Source organism: Orbicella faveolata, unplaced genomic scaffold (assembly GCF_042242905.1).
Source record: "Orbicella faveolata isolate gen_17 unplaced genomic scaffold, um_ofav_v1 contig_47, whole genome shotgun sequence".
In the NCBI taxonomy this organism is placed as follows: Eukaryota; Metazoa; Cnidaria; class Anthozoa; order Scleractinia; family Merulinidae; genus Orbicella; species Orbicella faveolata.
The window spans coordinates 17,803,806-17,826,718 of NW_028301577.1; the positions used below are offsets into that span (position 1 = coordinate 17,803,806).

General features: G+C 39.5%; 3 protein-coding genes and 1 pseudogene across 3 annotated transcripts; 2 read left to right on the forward strand and 2 right to left on the reverse strand.

Moving 5' to 3' along the window:
* Positions 1-3,128: 3,128 nt before the first annotated feature.
* Positions 3,129-4,927, reverse strand: LOC110041802 (uncharacterized). The gene has a single exon (XM_020747133.2). It carries the CDS (start codon positions 4,643-4,645, stop codon positions 4,067-4,069), a length of 579 nt encoding a protein of 192 aa, XP_020602792.1. The 5' UTR covers positions 4,646-4,927; the 3' UTR covers positions 3,129-4,066.
* Positions 4,928-9,951: 5,024 nt separating this feature from the next.
* Positions 9,952-12,355, reverse strand: LOC110041771 (uncharacterized). Its single transcript, XM_020747101.2, has 3 exons — positions 12,214-12,355; positions 11,380-11,493; positions 9,952-10,636 (listed from the first exon to the last, which is right to left on the reverse strand). The coding sequence occupies exons 1-3, from the start codon at positions 12,320-12,322 to the stop codon at positions 10,506-10,508; spliced, it is 354 nt and encodes a 117-aa protein (XP_020602760.2). The 5' UTR covers positions 12,323-12,355; the 3' UTR covers positions 9,952-10,505.
* Positions 12,356-14,241: 1,886 nt separating this feature from the next.
* LOC149097436 (uncharacterized) lies at positions 14,242-17,224 on the forward strand. The gene has a single exon (XM_089279203.1). The coding sequence runs from the start codon at positions 14,741-14,743 to the stop codon at positions 15,665-15,667; it is 927 nt and encodes a 308-aa protein (XP_089135329.1). The 5' UTR covers positions 14,242-14,740; the 3' UTR covers positions 15,668-17,224.
* Positions 16,788-22,309, forward strand: LOC149097437 (uncharacterized; annotated as a pseudogene).
* The last annotated feature ends 604 nt before the right edge of the window (positions 22,310-22,913 follow it).

Sequence of the window (22,913 nt, forward strand, 5' to 3'; positions counted from 1 at the left end):
GAATTATAAATGCCCAAACAAATATGTTTTTTACTTTTTTATGGCTTTACTTGCGATTTTCTTGAATTTCCTTCGGTGAAATCTTCCCAAATTTTCACAGCATATCGCTTCCTGCGGGATACAAATTTCACCGAAGGAAACGCGAGAAAATTTACTGTCCGTTTTGCTTGTTGTGCTCATGTTGACGTAATAAAATATCGAAAAACAGTGACGTTTTCCTTCGAGCGCGCGCAGCGGATTACTCAAGCTTTCGTCCTCGATCGTAAACTATAGGGAGCCACCTTAAAAGGTGGTTAGCTCTCAATATAACATTCTTAAGTGCCACTGCGTCAATTTTTAAACACGAAGGCGCGCTATAAAAGGGCGTGCGCTCCTCCCGCAAATTTTGAATTAACCCCAAAAATGCTTGCTTCACGCTGTGACAGTATTCTACAATAGCCACTGGGATCGGACTTAACATTAAAAATAAAGTTGAACTCCGCCATTTCGAACTCGCAGGGGAAACGAAAGATTGTTCGAAATAGCCGATAGTAAATAACTGAACGGCAAATCCAAGGGAAATGGTTTTGAGTTCGAAATAACGGGGAATTCGAAATAACCGAGTTCAAATTAGCCGGGTCCAACTGTAGAACAATTATTTGCATAGACATTGCGAACAGTGGAACGATATCAGTTTATAATCCTCTTGTAAACATGATTCATTGAAACAGAGACAAGTAGAGACAGCAAAGGCACTTAAATTCACTTACAGCTTAGGGCTCTCGTTTAGTTACTCTGGTCCCAGAGGTTTTTCTCGCGAAAAGAAGAAAAACCAAGAAAAACCTCTGGGATCAGGATATCGTTTAGTCAAATCACCCGCCATTTTGAATTTGACCCACGCACGTCAGCGATGACTGACAAATGAGTCTTGGTCTTCCCAAGGAAGACTTCGTGTTTAAAAGACGCCCTCTTTGTAGGTTCAAAACCTTGGGCAGGATCGGCATTAGCCGGACCTATTTGGAGCTAGCCCCCTGTGAGCATAGCCTTATGTGTTTCGTAATGTCAGAAACCTATCGGGGGTTGAGCAACCCCTTATGGGCTTCTGATAATACCCGTAGCAGGTCACACTGCTGCGAAATTTTGCTTATCGAAGCCAAGAAAGTATTACTAAACATCATTTTGGTCAGGAAAACTTCATTTGCATTTACCGTTAACACACCAATTTGCATACACGTTAAAAGAAACTCGGTTCCGTCTTAGACCTCGCCCTTTTTTCGGTTACTTAATTAAGGCCACCATACGTTGTTTAAATGATGCAGGGAGTGCAGTAGTATACAGGCCGAATAGAAACAGAACAGAGAAAGGCAGCGACTCGCTGGCAAAGCTCGCTGTGCACGAAATAACGTACCAAGCTTTCATTATTCTGAATCATATGCATCCAGAAAATGGAAAACAAAATCGAGAACGTAGATGTAATTACCCAGACTCCTGCAAGCACTGGAGCACCAATTGAAAGAGCCACAGTATTGCGACGTTGCGTGTTTTTTGCTAGGCCTGTTAAGATTCAGAGTTAATAAATCGCCAATAGCAGGAAGAGCGAAGATAGGGAAGGAAGCCATCCGGTGTTAAAGCTTCTTTGCAAGGTAGTTTGAAGAAATGGAGGCGCGTGTGAGACACTCGCATTCATCAAAATAGAAAATTGTTGGAACATTAATTTCCCGGTGTCTATGGGTCGCGCAATTTTAAGCTTGTGGTTTAACAGCCCTAGCTGGAAGAATTTTCCCTACACGTGAATTAATCGATATCACATTACTGACAAACAAATTTATTTCAACCAAACTGAGAGATGTTATGCATAAAGCAGGAACAATTTTAACACATCTTGTTGCCGAAAGAAAAACGCGTCCTTTTTTCCAGCTGAAAGATGAAGTGGTTTTTAGTGTTTTGCAAAACGGCCATCTTTGCAACTCGGGGTATATCACATGATATCTGTTGAGGACGAATGACGAGGAATACCATGACTGTATGGGCATCGTGGCAATTTGCCAAATAATGGGCTCTTTCCATTATGCTAAAATTTCCCGACTGAATTTCGCTCTAAATTTTGGTCCAACCGAGAATATTCGGGAAATATGGACTACTTTTGAAGGAGACCCACTTTGACGAGGGTCTAAATGGGGTTAATCCTTAGCCGTAAAACGGGCCACAAGTTTAGCCGTCAGGCGTAAAAATTGGAAAATATATGTTACAAAGTAACCGTTAGCCGTAAAAGCCACTAACCAAGACCCTCTTTCACCGATCGGACAAGGTTCATTGGCCGTAAAAGCCACCCCTCCCCTCCCCCCATTGAGACCCTCTTTCACCGGTCGGACAAGGTTCAGTGGCCGTAAAAGCCACCCCTCCCTCCCCCACTGAGAAGTTCAATGGCCTACCTCTCCTCAGTAGGGTTTCACTTATGTTTGAGATTGGAGAAGGAATAGACTGAAAATGGCTATAGAGTCATTTTTCTCTGTTGGCCTGGTTTGATCGCAAAAAGGTCATTCAAATGGACATACTAGTCGATATGATAAAATAGAAAGCACCCAATATAAACAACAGATGTCAAGGGCTCCTCATAATACATGGGCATTAATATATATATAACAATCTTTTAAGGCGGGGGTTTACCTAAAAGCACACCAGTTTTTCAGACTTTTTCACGGTTAGGATTTAATTCCAAACCATGGCAAAGTATACATTTTTAGAAAGCTTAAAGAACAAAGATTATGAAAAAAATATTTTTGTGCATTAGAACTGTATTGTAACCCGACATCGGCTGATTAAATCTGCCACCTGCTAAGGAATGCCAGAGGATAACTCCCACAAGAACTGATCAAAATGAATATTTTTTGCATATTTTAAAAGAAGACAAATAGCTTACTGGTTTAAGCATAGAGAAGTTTAAAAAGTTGAAAAAATTCTGATCCAGAAAATCCAGCATACGTTTCAATGCATAATTTCGACAAAATGCACTGGATGGGAAAGTTCTATGCTTAAAACTCAAAACTTACTCTAGGACTGTGCAATAATCACCTGGAGGGCGGGCTGGAAAATTAGAGGGGGTGGGGGCATAGGAGAAAATGACAGCAAGAGAGAGGGGGGGGGGGGGGGGTTGGATGTAAAATGTAATATGTGTGGGAATGCCTTGTTTGAAAAGCTTCAGAAATTAAAAGAGGACCATGTTCGTGGTAGGGCAAGAGGTGTTCCTGTCCAACGTTCTCCAGTTCCAACCCTTGATGCTACTTCGCCTGGTATGTTCCCAGTACAACGTGGACGAGACTGCATGTAAAAGTTATGTACAGCACCTTGAGTTCCTCGATGCAAAAGCCAAAAAAAGAGTAAGAGAAAGCAACCCTCTTCCGCTTATTTCTTGGACAATTGAAAAAGATGTAAAAGCGCTTACCAACAAGCAGCTGAAAATGTATCTAAGGGAAAAAGGTCTTAAGTGATGTTTGTACCAGAGGAAGAACTCCAACAAGTAAACTAGGTATGAGGGAATCAATGGGAGGAGACTTTTTTCAAAGGGGGAGGTTAGCCTTAATATTGTCAATCTGTGAAGTAGGGTTGAAATTAATTTTTGCTTAACGAGAGGGGGGTATGACTTAGTTTTAGGGCATATTTCACCTATTTCCCAGCCCACCACTCCAGGTATTACTGCTCAGTCCCTTAGAACAACAAATCCTGAAAATGTCAGCTCACGTGGACAAATCCTTTCCAGAATATCTCTTCTCAAAGGCAAAAATACATGTACCTCGTTTTGAGAAAACGAGCTTTGAACTTCCAGTAACAAATGCTTCTCAAAATAAAACTTCAATACCTTAAGATTCAAATTCCGGTAAAAACAAACGTGTTCGATTTTTTTTTTACAGAATCTTAGATTAACCCCCGCCTTAATGTTGAATAATGATTCTTTAATTATTGAAAACAGTTCAAGTACCAAAGAACGCTATTAATGTTACAAATACAAGATTAGAGGCGGCAGCTAACTAACGCTACGATCTGTTTTCTGATTACGTGCATAGAAATATTTAATGATGATATGCTTTTGTCAGCAATGTACATTTTTAGTCCAGCCTGTTACACTGGAGAACCTTGTCAAACAGTAATATCCTAGGCCGAGTTCGGACATGCAGTGATTTTTCAAATATGGCTCCACATGTAGTCCCAGGAACCCGCCAGCGAATTCCCCAGCAAGTGCACCCACTTGGAGCAAACCCTGAGCAAATTCTCTTTCCCTGACATCCGTGATCTTTTCAGATACTACCAGAGGAGAAGACGCATAAATACATCCGGTACAAAGTCCCATTATAAAGCACAGAACCACAATAACTTCGACATAGGGAATGAAACGATACCATGACTCAAACACGAAAAGAAACATCAACGCCAAACCAACTGTCGCCAAGATCCATGTCTTCTTGATTTGCACGTGACGAACCACACTTGAGCACATGAATGAGAGCACCAGAATATAGCAACGACTCAGGAACTTAGCAATGTTGTTAGACAGTACATAATAATCAAAGTGGTCACGTGGCTTAAAGGGTGCCTTTGGAAATGCAAGAGTGGTAATGATGGACTTCAACGAAAGAGACTCAACAAAGTACTGCCAAAAGAGAAATATCATTAGTAAATATATTTCCCTCGTTGTCAACAGTTTTCTTTTCAACGAAAGTTCGTCTGTGAGTTGCGTGTTTTGTTGGTCGTCAATGGGCTTGTATAGGACATCTGCAAAAGGGATATTTTGACGTTTGTGATCAAGCGGAGCTTTATCCAAGATGACGTACGGCAGGATGGAAAGGAAAAGCAACTGCTGGCGTAGCGATAGCTACGGTGAACCTTGGTGCAACACAAGTCCATGTTGACACCCCTGAGGACAAAATCAACAGAACTTATTTTTAACCGGAATCCATGAATGAATATGAAAATGAAATGTTGCGAAGTAATGCTTCAAGTAAATACTATACAGCAAAGACCAGCAAGCTGTGTTTAAGGTAAAAATCAGCTATGTGAAATACTGATTGTGTTTGCACGGCTAGTCAAAGAAACTACACTGTTTGAAGGGTACTGAAAGTGGGGAGGTGGGGAATAAATTCCATTTCACAGACCAAATTCGCTTTCCCAGTCTATTTTGTGCCATAACTCCAGTCCCATTCCTACCTTAATTGTTTGTGATTCTCAGTCCCAGTGATCCAAATCCCAGCGGCCCAGATCCCAGTGGCCCAGATCCCAGCGACCCAGATCTCAATGACCCAGATCCCAGTGAGTCAAGTCCCGGTGGCTCAAATCCCAGTGACTTAAACCCCATTGACCCAATCCCAGTGACCCAGATCCCAGTGACCCAGATCCCAGTGACCCAAATCCCAGTGACCCAAATCCCAGTGACCCAGATCCCAGTGACCCAGATCCCAGTGACCCAAATCCCAGTGACCCAGATCCCAGTGACCCAGATCCCAGTGACCCAGATCCCAGTGACCCAGATCCCAGTGACCCAGATCCCAGTGATCCAGATCCCAGTGACCCAGATCCCAGTGACCCAAGTCCCAGTGACCCAAATCCCAGTGACTTAAATCCCATGGCCCAAAACCCGGTGACCTAAATCCCAGTGACCTAAATCCCAGTGACGCAAATAGATTAGACTTTGACCATAACGCTAAGTGGGTATAGGGCTAGACACTCTCCTTCACCATGTCACACGGTCACGAGCAGCCACTATTGCCTCGCTTCATGAGCCATGTGATAAAATTATCATTTGGAGTTAGGCAAGTAGTTGTGCTGTTCCCCATGTAACATTGCTTGTTAGAGTTTCTGGTATCCGTAATCGATAAGGACGTGCGAGGACATGCGACAGCCGACTTGGTGCCAGAGCCTATGACACGGTGGGCATTTCCTGGCATTTGCGAAGTGCACCTGGTGGCCCCAGCGCACTACACCAGGACCCCTTACCACCCTTCAACCCCAGTGACCCAAATAGCAGTGACCAAAATCCCCATTTTCCTCGTGAAAAAATAATCAAATCCCAATTTCTCTTTTATCTCTTTAGGCCTCTCTGTCTATGTTCGCACCCGCGACTCTCTTGGTCGCTACACACTATTTCAAAGAAACTAATTTAGCTTGCGTAGCTTGGCGGTTTAAGCAATTTTTTAAGCAATTTGAGAGCGAGCGCACAAAGCGGCGAAGCTGCGAGGAACGGCCTGCCTTGATTACCCGCATTTTTTATTGCCGCCCCCCTACTATATATTTTTGACAACCCGATGACAGGTTTTATGAATCGTATATATTTCAATGTGTAAGACTTTTGACCAGAGTCGCATTGAAAGGTTTTCAAGTTATCGCTCTTGGTTGTGCAGGCGGACATCAATCCGATCGTACGATGAGTTGCGTGCTTGACACTGTCATGGAAAGCCTAGTATTTAGAATTAAATTTATTAAGGTGTGATCGTATTCGTTAAATAGCTGCTTAATTACTTCCCATAGGATCAGCTTTTAAAATTTTATTTATTCTGTAGCACCTATGACGTAACCTATATTCTTTTATTGCGTAACCAGTTCTGTTCTATGCCCTCGTAATCAATCTTCATCCAATAGTTTTCTTTCCCTTTCTCTCATTTTGCACCTTGCATTTGCATATTTAGGGTTTTGGGTTGATACGTGTAGTGAGGTCTTTCTGTGTGTAGAAGAAGAAGGCTGAAGCGTAGTTACGAGCGAGGTTAGAAAGTGGCAGGAACACGTCCGGAAGCACATTTTCCTTACTGGGAAGCCATCAGTAAACTATTCCTAAATTCACGACAAAGAGCCATTTGCCGAGGAACGCGAGTGCGAAATAGCTGGTCGAAACAATCGAAGAACAAGTTATAAAGTTCTGTCGCTTACGCTATACAACAATACAACAACTTGCAATTCATGTACTACTATTGACAAATTCTTACTTATGCATATAGTTATACTAATACTTAAAATAGCAACATTTCATACCGCATACTTCTTGAAATTTTATTTTCGTATTATGGATATATTAATTATTCTGACACTGGAGGGCGTCCTTCGAGGGGTCCCACTTCCTTTGATCTAGAGCTATTTTTTTTCAATGTTCATGGAGGTTGTATATATACTTGCAGCCTAGGTATGGAGTTCTTTAATTTACAGGTATATATGTAATGTCTAGCAATAAGTAGCAGGTGGTTTAGTTGTACATATGATGTACATTTTCGACTAAACCTAGGCAGAAAGAGGGAGAGAAAAAAAGTCTTAACGATTAATTTACAAATATTTGGGAAATCCATACAAGTACTGAAGTGTTTCCAAACTGCTTAGGTATGTTTGCAGTTCCAAAACAAGTGGACCAAAGTTTCGGTAGTTTCCCCGTAGAAGGAACAAGAGTCCACTTGGTTTAAGCCTATCTTGCAGAGAAAGTCATTTGTCGCTATTCGTCTATGCAGAAACTTAAACTGGAATACTCTGAGCTTTGTTTCTCTTGTACAGAGGAAAGGCAGATAGTAAGAGTTTCGCCAATTAACGGTCGAATTTCCCACTATGTCCCTCTCAGAAGGCCATTTTACTTGACTCTATAATGGTGTAGAGGCTTTGTCTAGCGCAAGGCGTCTGTAAGATTCTTTGTTAATATTGAGTACGACATGCACAGAAGACGCTATGTCATTTGTAGATGGGTTATCCTAGGGAGGTGAGCATACTTTCTTGACTTGTTTTAAGGCTGCTATTACTTTAAAATACTCAAGGTAGTTGGTTTTAATATTATACTTAGCGACAAATGCTAAGTATAATAACCCCTGCCTTAAGCCAAGATGTATAGAAGAAAGGTCGGTTATCTATTCTAATCAGTGAGTTGTGCCACATGGAGTTAAAATCAAGGTTTTTCTCTCTGTAGTTCAAACTAGTCCAGTGTTGGTGTTGTTTGTTGTTCAGTGTAATTTTTCTCGAGAAATGGTCTCTTAGATTAGATGAGGAACATCCTGTGGTTAAAGGTTACTTAAGAACATTACTTTTCCTCCGTACTTCTGGAGGTGGAAGTCTACGAAAAGCTTGTCGTCATTTAAGTATCCTTGTACCTACCTCATTTTCAGAGATGTATTCAAACTTTGGATATCTATCACCTTGAGGCCTCCGTTATCATAATCATTGAACATTTCTGTCCTTTCGACTTTGTTCCCTTTACTATTCCAAACAAAATCATAGAGCAGGGTATTAATTTCTTTAAGTGCATCGTGCATGATGCGTTGAGAGAGAGGATAGAACATGCACAATATGAGATACTGCTAAACATGTTATGATCGTGATTTTACCTAGAAGAGTTAATCGTCTCATGAGAAGACCAGCTGTTTAGGATGTTTTTTGTTTTCTCTATTTTTTCGGAAAAGTTAACGTAAAAAGCGTTTTCTTCTAAAGTCGAAAACCAGACTCCTAAGGCGTAGACTTTTCCATCAGCCCATGTTATATGTTTGTTATAAAATAATATATTGTTAGAGCTTTTGAATGAGCCGATCGAGAGGGCTTCCGTTTTCTCGTAATGAACTTTCAAGCCGGACATAGAGCCAAATGCTTCAAACAAGTATCGAGTTCTTGACATTGAGGATTGTGAGCCATCTAAGATCACTGTCGTATCTTCTGAGTATTGCGAAATTTTGCATTCGATTCCCAAGATCGTGATTCCATGAACCTCTTTATCATTTCTTACTGTACTATCCAAACGTTCTGCGCATAGAATGAACAAATATGTGGAAAGGGGACAGCCCTGCCCCACACCGCGACTTAACGTGAAGAACTCCGAGGCCCAGCCGTTGTTTTGGATACAGCTGCTAATATCAGCGTAGAATAATTTCATCCACGCAAAACGGCAAGGATGGTCCAAAGTTGTAATATTTTAGGGTTTTCTCGATAAATGAAACTCCACTCTACCGGCACTATGAAAGGCCGTTTCTCGAAGTCGATAGATAATAAAAGGCCACGAATTTGTTCGGTATTTGTGTAATTTATGATACTATCCAAAAGCCCAACGCTCTCTCCAATAAATCGTTTTTTTAGAAAACCGGTTTAGTCGTAGTTAATAATTCTTGGTAGAGCTTTACGCATTTGACTAGCAATAGATTTAGTCGCAATTTTGTAATCACAGTTAAGAAGGGTAATTGGTCTCCACTTCTTTAAGAAAATTGGCCGGTTTGTTCTTTTTTTGGTAAAAGGGTGATTAATCCCTATGTCCTCTTCTTTGAGTAATTGGTAGAAGACCATTTGCATATGCACAATTTAATGCGTTAAATAGTGATGTATGTCATTCCAGCAAACCTTGTAGAATTCGGCTGGGAGGCCGTCGCTCCTAGGGCTTTTATTTGATTCCATTAATTTCAAACTTTCTAGGTATTCAACTTCAGTCGGAGTTAGCCACAACAAATTATATGCTAAGGTAGAACGTGGTTCCTACTCGGAGCATAGCTCTAGTTGTCAGCCATGTTTCGTACAAAAAGTCAGAAACTATTTATTGATTTCAGTGAAGTTAAAAATTTTCCCATAGGATTTTGCCGGTATCAGTTGTACGGTGGCATCGGGGGTGATATTGCCTGCAACCTTAACTTATGGTTTACTACTGACCTCGCATGCAGTGTGATCTCGAAGACTATACCAGCTTCAAATAATTCTATTTCAGAGAACTAACATGACCTTGATGCTTTGTTAAAAACAAAATACATGTATATGAAGAAACGGGCCAAAGATAATTCCCAATGACAAATGTCTGCGCTTAGTGCTGCTGAGTGCTGTAATCCAAGAAGTTAAATAAACCAGTTTGTTTTCCGGTTACCGGATGATCCTGAGTTCTGTATGGGAACAACCCTGCTGTGCATTGACGCTCTTTACATCATCCTTCCCTTCGGCAGCATTTTGTACCATTTAGGTAAACTAGTATTCAATAAATAATCAACAAAATGAAGAGTTGAGTGAAACGTTTATTCATTTTTCCTATAGAAGAGCGTTAAACGGCCCGCGGGTCTCTGATTCAAGTGAATCTTATTTTACAACAATATAGTTGGTCACGATGGCTAAGGTAACAATCTGGAAGTTTATCCGGCAGAGAAACTGTTAAATGCTATAAAATCTTTAAATATGCACGCAGTCTGGAAGGTTCGCTTAATTGTGGTTTCACTGTACATTCTGAAACAATTAACAATTGCTATCCAGGCTCCCTATATGTATTGACGCCAACTGTTAACATCATCATCATCATCATCATCATCATCATCGTCATCGTCATCGTCATCATCATCATCGTCATCGTCATCATCATCATCGTCATCGTCATCATCATCATCGTCATCGTCATCATCATCATCGTCATCGTCATCATCATCATCGTCATCGTCATCATCATCATCGTCATCGTCATCATCATCATCGTCATCGTCATCGTCATCGTCATCGTCGTCGCCGTCATCATAATCGTCAATATTAAAGTAATATTAATACCAAGGAGGATGCGAAACTTAAGGGTTTCCATAAAAACACCAAGGAACGCCGCGAATGCTTGAGTTATAACAACATCCTCTGTTATCACATTCTTCTTTACTTCCCTTTCCGCAGCCTTGGCGATTTTGAGGCGCTACAGAACAAATTTCTGTAATAACAAAACAACATGCATTATTATAATCCATCAAATATTTTCGCTCGCGCGCGATTGGTCTAAACGCGTCACGTGACTGAATATTCCCCGGCTTAAACTGGCCAATATCCAATTGATATTCTCCAATTTTCAAAACTGCGCGTGTTGCGAGAAATATTTGAAGGATAACAAACACAATAGCCTCCATTTGGCGCGGAAGCTCACAATTTTCTTAGAGCTTCGCTCTCGGGAAATTGTCCGCTTCTCAGAACAGACAATGTCACGAGGACAAATATCCGAGCATATTTTCGCGCCAAATAGGGGCTATTGTTTGCATTAAAGTACGGGTTCTCTTACCAACACGACCCCGGCGATATGATCCGTGAAAATAGATGCCTTTCTTTGACTGAAACTACCGTTAAAAAAATTAACCTTATTAAAAATGCTAATAATACTTAAGATCGTTAAGCGATTTTCAATTAATTAAGAAATAGAAAACATGTCCCGTGTTTCTGTTGAGTTACAGAAACACGAGTGGAAGTCTGAGAGAACAAGAAATGCTTTGGGAATTAACTCAAACCGAAAGGCGAGTGTTTTCACATCTTTTTCGAGTTCTAGCTTCTAACCTTACAGCGCGCCTGTTTTCTGTGGGTTATTTTTAAACCGTTATGTTGTGGGTGGCTTCATCGCTCGGTGTATTTGAGCCAGATAATACAGAATTGTTATAACAAGACATGCATGTCATATGTTGTACTTACCAGTTTGGCAGTGTACGCCTGTGCAGCCAGCTGGGCAGCTACAAACATATCCATTAACCTGGTCTGCACACGCTCCTCCGTTTAAACAAGGATTACTGGCGCATTCGTTGATATCTGCGTAAAAATATTTGCCGGTTCACTTTGTTAAGACGTCCAGAAATTTTGAAGAAAACAGACCAGTGTAAAGGGAGTATAGGCATGCCTTACTGATGTAAATGCATATTATTAATTCACTATTTTTCAGGAAATTTTCTGAGATTTATATTTAATGTGCACATGTTGTGTCATAGTTATATCACTTTTGTAATTTTAAAACCAATACAAGAATTAACCAAAATGATAATAATACCAAAAACTTTAAAATATCTCAAGTTTTGGTTTAAGTGACAAATACTGTTTCTTGATGGGGAATGGCTAATCTGCGTGATGCTTAAGTGTCCAACGCACTTGCAATTCCCTTTGGTTATGCATCACTACGTTACACGATTGGCTTAAAAAATCGCGCCAGTTGGTCATCCAATCAGAAGTAAAACCAAAATTAACCAATCGTGACTCTATCAGATGTTTTCCCGTGTTTCGCACTTCGTGTGTATTTACTTCGAGTTTTGATTGTTTCACTAGATTGTCTGTGTCCTTTGCGATTGGTCAGAGTGATTTTAATTTTACACTGCTATCGCTCGGTTTTGGAAATCAGTTTGTTATGCATTACCGAGTCAATTAGTGAAGCAAAAACCATGGTAGACTCCTGTTATGCGCATGCCGGAGTTATGTTTTTTGATACCACTCTCAGATCGGAAATTGCGTACATATCAGACAAAAGTAAATTAAACTGACCCACTCCACAGTGCTTTCCGGTAAAACCTGCTTTGCAAACACACTGATAGTCATCTCCATTGTAAATCGGTCGACAGAAAGAAGTTCCATGTTGACAAGGGTTGTTCATGCAAGGTGTGTGTGGAAAAATACAGTGAAACTTTCTCAGAATTGTAAAAATGTCTGTTACTAAAAACGTAATTCGTAAAAAGTGAGAAGGATCACTCTCGCTGGAGTTTATTTCTGAATAAACACTGAGTAACCCCGCTGACCCTGTGCCAACTGAGACAGTATAGGGCATTTTATAATAAATTGCAGTATGTCTAGAGCAAAAACGTCTTTATTGAATAGAAAATATTTTTCTGTAATCTGTATAACAGGTATTCTATGAGCAACTGCGGTTATCCTAAATTATCAAATAATATTATTGTATGCAAGACTTTTATTCATGAGTCTTTTGGTGCGAAGATAACGACATTTCGGCAGGCACATTGACAACGAATTTTGCTAGTCTGAAAGAGTGAGTTCTGGTTCGAAAACAACCTGTCAAGTCTTCGAAATGGGTTTTGCAAAGTCAGTCAAATCTTTGATTATGAACGAGTAACGTTTGTTTCCAAACTATCACTTGTCTACAAATGATCCAGAACGAGTAAGAATATTTCACAAAACTAAAACAAGCTGGAATTGTTAAAGAACAAAAACGTGTGACTCTTACCTTGATATTATAATGATCAAAGCCATCGTGGCAAACTAAATCCTCCGAGTTGAGAAACTTGTCAGTATTCAGCAGCTCACAAGAATGTCTTCCGTCAAGTAAAGTTGCAGCGAAATTAAATGAGTAACAATCTTGATTATGAATGCATTGATAAGCACATTCTATGGGGCTCAAGACCATGAAGCTAACCAGAACAGCGCCATTTAACCGGTGCGAAGGATTGTTAACAAAATACGCGAGATTTACTGTATTGTATTTGCCATCTCTTCGGAAACTTTCAGGGCCGGTTGAGGTGTAAATACATATTGCAAAAATTAAAGGAATCACTAAGGACAGCGGTAATTTGCCGTGTTTCATCTGCAAACCAAAAGAAGACAGATTATGATCGAAGCTAATCTTGAATTAAGATTGTTTTAAAACTGTCAGCAAAACTCAGTAATTCGTGATGCTTAAGTTACAAGCACTGGCGCGAAAGCTTAAAACATCGATTCTCTGATTCTGAAAATACTATAACTAAGGTAATGAAACGAAAGCTTAGATCGCCGCAATTGCAATAATCATAACGCTGTCAGTTCTTACTCTTTAAGCGGCACAAACACAAGCGAGGGAAAAGATATCATGCCCCTAGCCCCCAAAAAATAACATCTGCCGGCAACACTATGACAACAAATAAAATTCCAAGATCTTAGCTCTTTCCGATTATTGAAGAAGACTTCTTACCTCTCAAGTCTGTTGCATCCCTTAATCTGGTGCCTCCCAATAAAAAGATGTTTGTTCACCGGCCGTCGTACATTTTACTTGTATATGTAATTTTGACAGCAACTTTAACTTTATTCGGACAAGGACGAAAAAAAAAAAAAAAAAAAAAAAAAAAATTCAATGATCATAATGCGGTCAGTTCTTACTCCTTACGCGGCACAAACACAAACGAGGTAAAGGATATCATGCCCCCAGCCCCCAAAAAATAACATCTGCCGGCGACACTATGACAAGAAATAAAATTCCAAGATCTTAGCTCTTTCCGAAATATTGAAGAAGACTTCTTAACTCTCAAGTCTGTTGCATCCCTTAATCTGATGCGTCCTAATAAAAAATGTTTGTTCACCGGCCGTCGTACATTTTACTTGTATATGTAATTTTGACAGCAACTTTAACTTTATTCGGACAAGGACGAAAAAAAGCAAAGATTTTCAATAATCATAATGCGGTCAGTTCTTACTCTTTAAGCGGCACAAACACAAGCGAGGTAAAGGATATCATGCCCCTAGCCCCCAAAAAATAACATCTGCCGGCAACACTGTTACAAGAAATAAAATTCCAAGATCTTAGCTCTTTCCGAAATATTGAAGAAGGCTTTTTAGCTCTCAAGTCTGTTGCATCCCTTAATCTGATGCCTCCTAAAAAAAAAGATGTTTGTTCACCGGCCGTCGCACATTTTACTTTTATATGTAATTTTGACCGCAAGTTTAACTTTATTCAGACAAGAACGAAAAAAAAAAAAAAAAAAAACACAAACTTTTTTTGGGGTATATATCTACCACAGAGAAATTGAATTGTTGATCCTTATTATGTTACAGAGTAATCAATCTGCCGAGGATCTGTTATAATAAGACACCGCGGGAGAACTATACGGCTAAATTCCAGGGCTTGTATATGTTTTTCAAACACGTGAGTCGCCTGGTTTCCAGTGCTGTTGTGTGGAATTTCTTTTCTTTTTCTACAGTCCTGTGACATACAAGTCAGATCTTGCAATCCGAGGACTGGGTCGAGTAATGGCGACGTAAAGACGTGCGTTGCTGCCGCCCGCCGATCTTTCTGCTCTGTTTTTGGTAAATGGCCGTTTTTTTCGGTCAGTTTTTGAGCAAAAGAAAAACCATATCCTCAGACTCTTCCGACGAATCATCTCTTTCGCCGGAAATCAAAAAAACGAAGCCATACTCCTCGCCAACGCATCACGAAGACGAAATAATGACAGCTCTCAGTATGACACAAGATGTTGGTGCAACTCTACAAGCAATCTTAGCAAAGCTGGAAAAGCTTGATTCAATAGAATCCGCCGTGAAGAAAATTGAAGCCAATCTCGAGAACTCAGAGAAACGAACCCAAAGGCTAGAAGATTTCCAAAGAACAGCGAAGAAAGATATTGACGATCTAAAAGAAGGGATCAACTTTACTGGACAACAACTCAAGGATAAGACAGAAGCTATGGAGAAGGTGCATCGACTCTATGAAACTCAATTAGCAGAGCTCACGACAAAATGCCAGAAAAATGGGGATTTGTTAGACGAGATCCACACTAAAAATCTTTACTTAGAAGCCTACTCTCGCCGGGAGAATATCAAATTCACGAACATAGAAGAATCGACAGAAATAGGCGGCCGCACTAGTGAAGACACCGAAGAAGTTCTCCGAACTTTTCTGGAACGTGATCTTGGTTATAGGGATGCAAGGAATGTAGAAATTCAGCGAGTACATCGCATCGGAAAAAGCAAGGATGGAAATCCGCGTCCTATTCTGGCCCGTTTCCTTAGATATAAAGACTGTCAACAGATCTTTTTACTGGGTCACCGGCTTAAAGGCACTAACTTTCAAATGTTCCGAGACCTTCCCCAGGAAATCATTACCCGTCGCAAAGTACAGATGGGAGCTTTTAAGGATGCCAGGAAAAATGGAGTTGCTGCCTCCTTCAGCCAATCTCAACCGGATAAATTGTATATCAGAGGTAAATTGTGGCCGATCGGGCAAAAATTTACTATTTAATTAACACTAAATAAACCTTGTTCAGATTGACCGGTAAATTGTTCAAACTTCTCGCAGTTTCGTTATTGCCAATATGCTTTTCACCAATTAGAGGCGGTCGGCAACTTAAACGGGCTAATAGAGTTGCAGGCTTTTTCTCTTTTTTGCTGTAGCAAGCAATCAAGTTGCCTAATTTCTCCACCATAAGTCCTTTAGTAATTTTATTCATTTTGTGTGTGTTTTCGTTTTACTGTCTCCAGGGCATAAAAATCTATCTAATTAACAATAGTTTAAAGGCATGTGGTCATTTAGATATCTTTTATTGTGAAAATGCAAAACAGTCAACTCAGCCTCCTTCATTACTCACAATACAACAGATCTGAAAATAGTTTCCCTCAATGTCAGGGGATTGGGAAACAATGCCAAAAGAAAAGAGGTGTTTAACTGGCTGAGAGCGAAAAAGCAATCTATATATATGCTGCAAGAGGTCCATTGTTCTCGAGAAACTACCGATATATGGTCTTGTGAATGGGGGTACAAAGCGCTCTTCAGCTGCTGCAGCAGCAACAAAGCAGGGGTTGGTATTCTTTTCAATAATAATTTCAATTGCCAGATCCACAAGGTTTTCTCGGATCCGAATGGACGCTTTTTAATATGTGATATTGTTGCTGATAGTAAGCGTCTGACTGTGGCTAACATCTACGCTCCGAATGAAGACGATCTAAACTTCTTTCAGGTTTTTTTCGATCATTTATCAAACTTTAAATGTGGTGAAATCATAATTGGTGGGGACTTTAACTTAGTTCTTGACGTCGAAAAAGACAAGAGGGGTGGCCTTGCCAGAACACACAAAAATGCCTTAAAAGTGATTCGAGATTTCTCTGAAAATCTTGGTTTGACTGATACTTGGAGACTTTTCAACCCAGAAGCCAGGAGATATACTTGGCGCCAAAACCAACCAGTCATACATTGCCGACTCGATTTTTTTCTAGTAAGTGAATCATCTTTATGTGATGTGACCCATGCAGATATTTTTCCTGGTTTCAAAACGGATCATTCGATGATTACTCTGAATCTAGCTTTACACTCGAACCCCAGAGGCAAAGGTTTTTGGAAGCTGAACACGTCCCTTTTATCCGAAATGAGATATGTCCAAGAAATTAAAACAACAATTGAAAGCACTGTGAAACAATACAAAGACGACACCTCAGTGAACCCAGCTCTGCTTTGGGAGATGATTAAATTAAAGGTGCGAGAAAAATCAATATCTTATGCTGCATACAAAAACGCGACAACAAGGAAACGCGAAGAAATGTTGGAACGCGAAATCGCCTTGTTAGAAAAACATTTAGACAATGCAAGCAATAGTAACCCCTCATATCATATTGTTGCTGAAAGAATTTTTACCTTAAAGAAAGAGCTAGAAAACATTTTTGAGTATCGAACCAAAGGCGCTATCATTAGGTCAAAGACGCAATGGTACAACGAGGGCGAAAAGAATTCCGGATATTTTCTAAATCTCGAAAAAAGGCACTGTAAACAAGGAACAATTAGTCAATTAAAAATTAATGACACCGACTTTGTCACCACAGACAGAGATATCTTATCTGAATGTACGGCTTTTTATAAAAATCTTTATACGTCAAAAAGCCCCGACAGCATCCAGTCAACATTCCTCTCTGAAGTGAACTCCACTTCTTTGACCAATGAAGAACAAACTTTATGTGAAGGCCCCTTAACTCAAAAGGAATGTTTCCTGAAGAAGATGGAGTCTGACAAAACGCCAGGCACGGATGGACTTCCCGCCGAATTCTACAAAGTTTTTTGGAAAGACATTTCTTTTTTTTTAATCTCGGCCCTCAACTATGCTTTTGACTCTGGCTGCCTCTCAGTAACACAAAGACGAGGGGTTATAAAACTAATTCCAAAAAAAGATGCGGAACTATACTTCATCAAAAATTGGAGGCCTATTACCCTTTTGAACACTGATTACAAAATCGCAGCAAAATCTGTTGCAAACCGAATTAAATTAGTACTTCCAAACCTTATCAATCATGATCAAACAGGATTTTTGAAGGGCAGATTTATAGGCGAAAATATCAGACTCATTGACTCTATTATCCAATATGCCACAGAAAAGAATATCCCGGGCCTGTTACTTTTTATTGACTTTGAAAAGGCATTTGATTCTCTCGAATGGTCCTTCATACATGGAACATTAAGATCCTACGGTTTTGGTGCTTGGCTAATTAACTGGGTGAAAATTCTGTATAGTCATACTGAAAGCTGTATTCTGAATAATGGATGGGCAAGTAATTTTTTTTGAAATTCAAAGAGGTGTTAGGCAAGGCTGCCCGCTCTCACCTTATTTATTTATCCTATCGGCAGAGGTGCTGGCCACGGCAATTAGGAAAAATACTAATATAAAGGGAATCTCTGTAAATAATGTGGAAATTAAGTTAAGTCAGTATGCCGATGACACAACACTAATATTAGACGGGTCACGTGAATCTCTTCTTTCATCCCTTGCAATGCTTGACGATTTCAGCAAAGTCTCTGGCCTCAGACTCAATGATAAGAAAACGGAAGCTCTATGGATTGGCGCAAGTATTGGAAGTGATAAAATTCTGTTATCAGAAAAAGAGCTTAAATGGCCAAAAGACAAAGTAAAATCCCTAGGTCTATGGATTTCAACAGATCCCGAACTATCTGCCTCTTTAAACTACAATGAGAAACTTGAAAAAGTGAAAGAAATCCTGAGATGCTGGAAATACCGCCGACTCACATTGTTAGGGAAAATCACTGTTATCAAATCACTAGTGGTCTCCCAATTGGTTTATCTACTCTCGCCTCTTCGCTCAAACTACAGGGTTTTAAAAGAAATAAATGATTTACTCTACACTTTTCTATGGAATGGTAAAGGCGACAAGATAAAACGGAAGGTAATGATCAATGATTTCGGTGGTGGTGGCCTAAAAATGATTGATATTAGTTCCTTCAATAAATCCCTCAAAACCACATGGATTAAAAAATATTTAGATAACAACAATAAGGGAAAATGGAAAATCTTTTTTGATATAACCCTAAAAAAATATGGCTGTCAAAACTTTTTTTCCTACAACCTCAACGTTAGAGACACCTTATCGACAATAACAACTTCGGATGCCTTTTTAAAAGAACTATTAGGAATCTGGGCGGAAGTTAACTTTGAACCTGAAATAACATCGAAAGATCACTTTCTGGATCAACAACTTTGGCATAACTCCCTAATAAAGATAGCCAACAAAACAGTTTTTTTTTAAAATTGGTTCACCAAGGGAATAACTCGGGTGAAACATCTTTTAGGACCGGACAACAACTTTCTCTCGTTAAATGATTTCCGCTGTAAGTATGAAATAGACCCTCGCCCTCTCAGCTTCTACGGATTAATATCGGCTGTAAAGTCTCTTCGGACTGATTCTAATTTTCAAGATTTACAGAACACCGACCACGAATATGAGCCACTTACAACAAGAATTTTGCAGGTCAAAAAAGCAACTACAATAATATATAAAAAACTGATTAGTAACAAGAGTTTAACCTCAGAGTCAAGTCAAAAGAAGTGGCTAGAGGATTGTGGCCTACCAATAAATGACAACATAAATTGGAATGCTGCCTATCTTTTAGCTAAAAAATGCACAAAGAGCACTAAGCTGATAGAGTTTCAGTTTAAATTCTTACATAGACGTGTACCAACCAATAACTTTTTATTTAGAATAGGTCTACAGGGCGATGAAAAGTGCAGTTTTTGTCACACCTCCTCTGAGTCAATAATTCATCTTTTTTGGTCATGCCGCCAAACATCTCACTTTTGGAATAAACTTACTGAATGGCTGAAAAACTTAAATTTACTTCCTAGAGATTATGCTTTGACAAATATTACTGCTTTGGGTCTGAGGCCAGATATCTCTCAATTTGCGCTTCTTATAAATTACTGCTTTCTCTTAGCACGATATCACATATGGCTCGCTAAAACAAAAAATGATCATCCAAATCTTACGCTTTTCGTATGCACACTAAAATTACAATATGAGATAGAAACAAAAAGTGGAGACACGAAGAAATGGAAACCTCTTACAGGATATATGAGGATTTAATTAATATTTTAGGTTATATTTTCTGTAGGGTTATCTATCTCCTACCCATTAATCTATTTCTAATCTCCTGTCAGATGCATAACTCATTTTACTTATAATGTACCACATGCCTTTGGTCTGTTTTTTTATGTTTCTGTACTACAACGTCAAGCTGTAATGATAACTAGCTATTTTTCTTCTCATTTTTTTTTTCTTTGCCCCTTGTCGTCACTGTATTTCTTAATTGTGTAAGTCGTGTAACTGTATTTGTTAGTAATGTAAGTTGTTTAGTTATTGTAATTTAAATAGTGTAAATAATTAGAGCAATATAATGTAAATAGAGTTAGTGTTGTAAGTAAAAAAAAAAAAAAAAAAAAAAAAAAAAGATCTTGCAATCCACAATTTAATTTCTGGTTATTGCAATGTGCTGACCGATGTCGTTTCCCTGTTTTAAATATCAAATTGTTAATGATGCGTCAGTTTAATTTTGGTAATCACGCATTCAGTTATAAGAACAGGGCTTGTTTTCCAAAAATGAAAGTCACCTGATTGCCAGTAGTTTTGTGCGGAATTTCTTTCTTTTTCTACAGTCCCGCGACCTGCAAGTCAAATCTTGCGATCCATAATTTAATTATATGGAGTATTGCACTGTGCTGACCGCTGCCTAATTTTCCCTGTTTTAATTTTCAAATTGTTGATCATGGATTGTTTTTTATAGCAATTACTCATTCTAGGGTCTAAGAACAGTTTTAAGTAAACAGGCCTGAGGTGACATATTATCCAACTCCACCATCAGCAGAGTTTAGATGATGCCGCATGCAAAGCAATACTCTTGGAGATTGGATTTTTAAATGTCATCTGTGTTAAAGATCTTATAGGCAGTATCTAAAATCTCAGAACACAGAGCGATTGTCAGGGACTGATAAAAACAGCCCTTTATTCCAAAGTACTTCTATTCTTAAGATAAACAAGAAGCTGAGTACCACTAGAGTACTGCGATGTCACCTGACACGGCTGTAGTCATGAGAATCAACTGAGGATCGAACGCTTGCAAAGGAGACATGTCCGTATCATCCTCAAAAACTCTCAAGAAATGAAGAGTGATGTCATTATAGATCGATTAGGATGGAAGCCGCTCTCTGAGAAACGTGAGGAGCATATAAAAGAACTTTTCAATAAATGCCTCAAGGACAAGGAATATGTTTAATTTTAAAAATAAAATAAAACTATTTTATTACAAGACGTGGTGCCATACACCCTTATTTTACTAGGGGTGGCACGAATCTTCTTAATCGATATAATTGGGCTAGAAGTTGCAAAACGTTTGTTTTATTACAAGGGTGCAATTATTTTTAACTATTAAATTTTTAGCGTTTTGAGCATTTTTATTTCTTATTTTAATAATTTTTTATTATACAGGGCCCACATTGATATTAGTTTTATAACTGAAGTGGTTACCCTGTAAAAATCTTTTCAATTACTATTACTACTACTACTACTACTACTACTACTACTACTATTATTATTATTATTATTATTATTATTATTGTTATTATTATTATTATTACCTAGTTATCTGCGCCAGCTTGTTACTTGACATCCACTCAAGGAGGGCTAGGCGGACCTGACTTACGGTTTGAAGCTCCACAACAGTTTGCTGCTTCCACGACAATAACAGCATCGCACGTAGATTCTATTACCGCACAGAGCACGTTCATGGTGGCAGGCGAGAATTGCACGGAGGAGTTAAAAAGACAACATCAAGCTTTGAAAACTGCGTCAGTGAAATCGAGAATGGAAAGTGTTGATTCTACTCTACCCTCAGATCTGCTGCGGTCAGTCAACCAATCGAGAGACAAGGGTGCGAGCTCGTGGCTCACCGCATTGCCCCTTGTTGATCAGTTGGTGCTGAATAAACAAGAAAAAGGGAGGGTTTGTGGCGCAGAGATACGATGGCGTTTGCAACCTACTTACCTCATTTCCTGGTAAGGCTTGCACCAACGTTGAAGTCGAACCACAACTACAACCGATAATGAACGATTCAACTTCAGAAGTGCGGTGACAAGTCCGGAGGCAAAATGCAAGACTAGACATGAAGGCAGGGGGCTGTTGGTCTCAAGGAGTTACAGCATTTTTCGATGTCAGAGCCAACGCATTTTAACTCCAAGTGTAACCAGGGAAAAGCAATGTCCTCAATCTTTAAGGAGCAGGAGGAGGAGAAAAAGCGGAAGTACCAACAGAGGGTGCTAGACGTTGAAATGGGATCTTTCACTCCCCTAGTTTCTGGAACCAGCGTTGGGATGGGAGCCGATTGTAATTACTTTCGCAAATTCTCAAACGCCTAGCCGACAAGCTCTCAGAAAAGAATGAGGAACCTTATCACATTACTATTACTTGGATTAGAACATTGCTTTCGTTTGAGATTTTAAGGTCGGTACACACATGTGTGAGGGGCGCCAGGACACCTTCCAAAAAAATTCCACAGGGGGACTTCATTGATGACTGCCGCTTAAACGCTAGCCAAGCGTGTGTGCGCTAATTTTAGAAAGTGAGTAATGGCGTGAACTTGTGAAACAGTGTTTGAGGATCTTTTTAATATTTTTATTTTCATCAAAACTTTAGAATATGAATAGTGTTTTTTCTCTTCTTCTTCTTCTTCTTCTTTTTATTATTATTATCATATTATGATGATAATGAAAGTCTGCTGTTTAAACGCTAACCGGGCATGTGTCCACTAATTTTAGAAACTTGATGATAGTATGGGTTTGATCATATTATGATCAAGGAGGGCAGATTATCTGTTTCTATCTCGCTTCCCAGTAGTTACTCATGCGAGAAGCAAACGAAGCGGTATCGGACTACATCCGAACATACTAGCCTTTGTGTAGGCTTCGTACACGCAAACCGTATTGTGAACCCACTGTCCACTGGCTGGGCAGAATAATACAAAGGATTTTTCTGCCCAATCAGAAGCTAGCTTTCACAGAGATGTTTTGGAACTGGTACGGTAAGCCTCCGTCCCCAAGGTCTCCCCGCTTTCTCTCCAAATTTTCTCTTCCGACTTTTCCCCGCTGTTTCGACTTTCCCTTGCCTCCACTAACCGCCCCTAGGTCTCCGAGGGTGCATCCATTTGAGCCCGGTTCCGAAGCCAA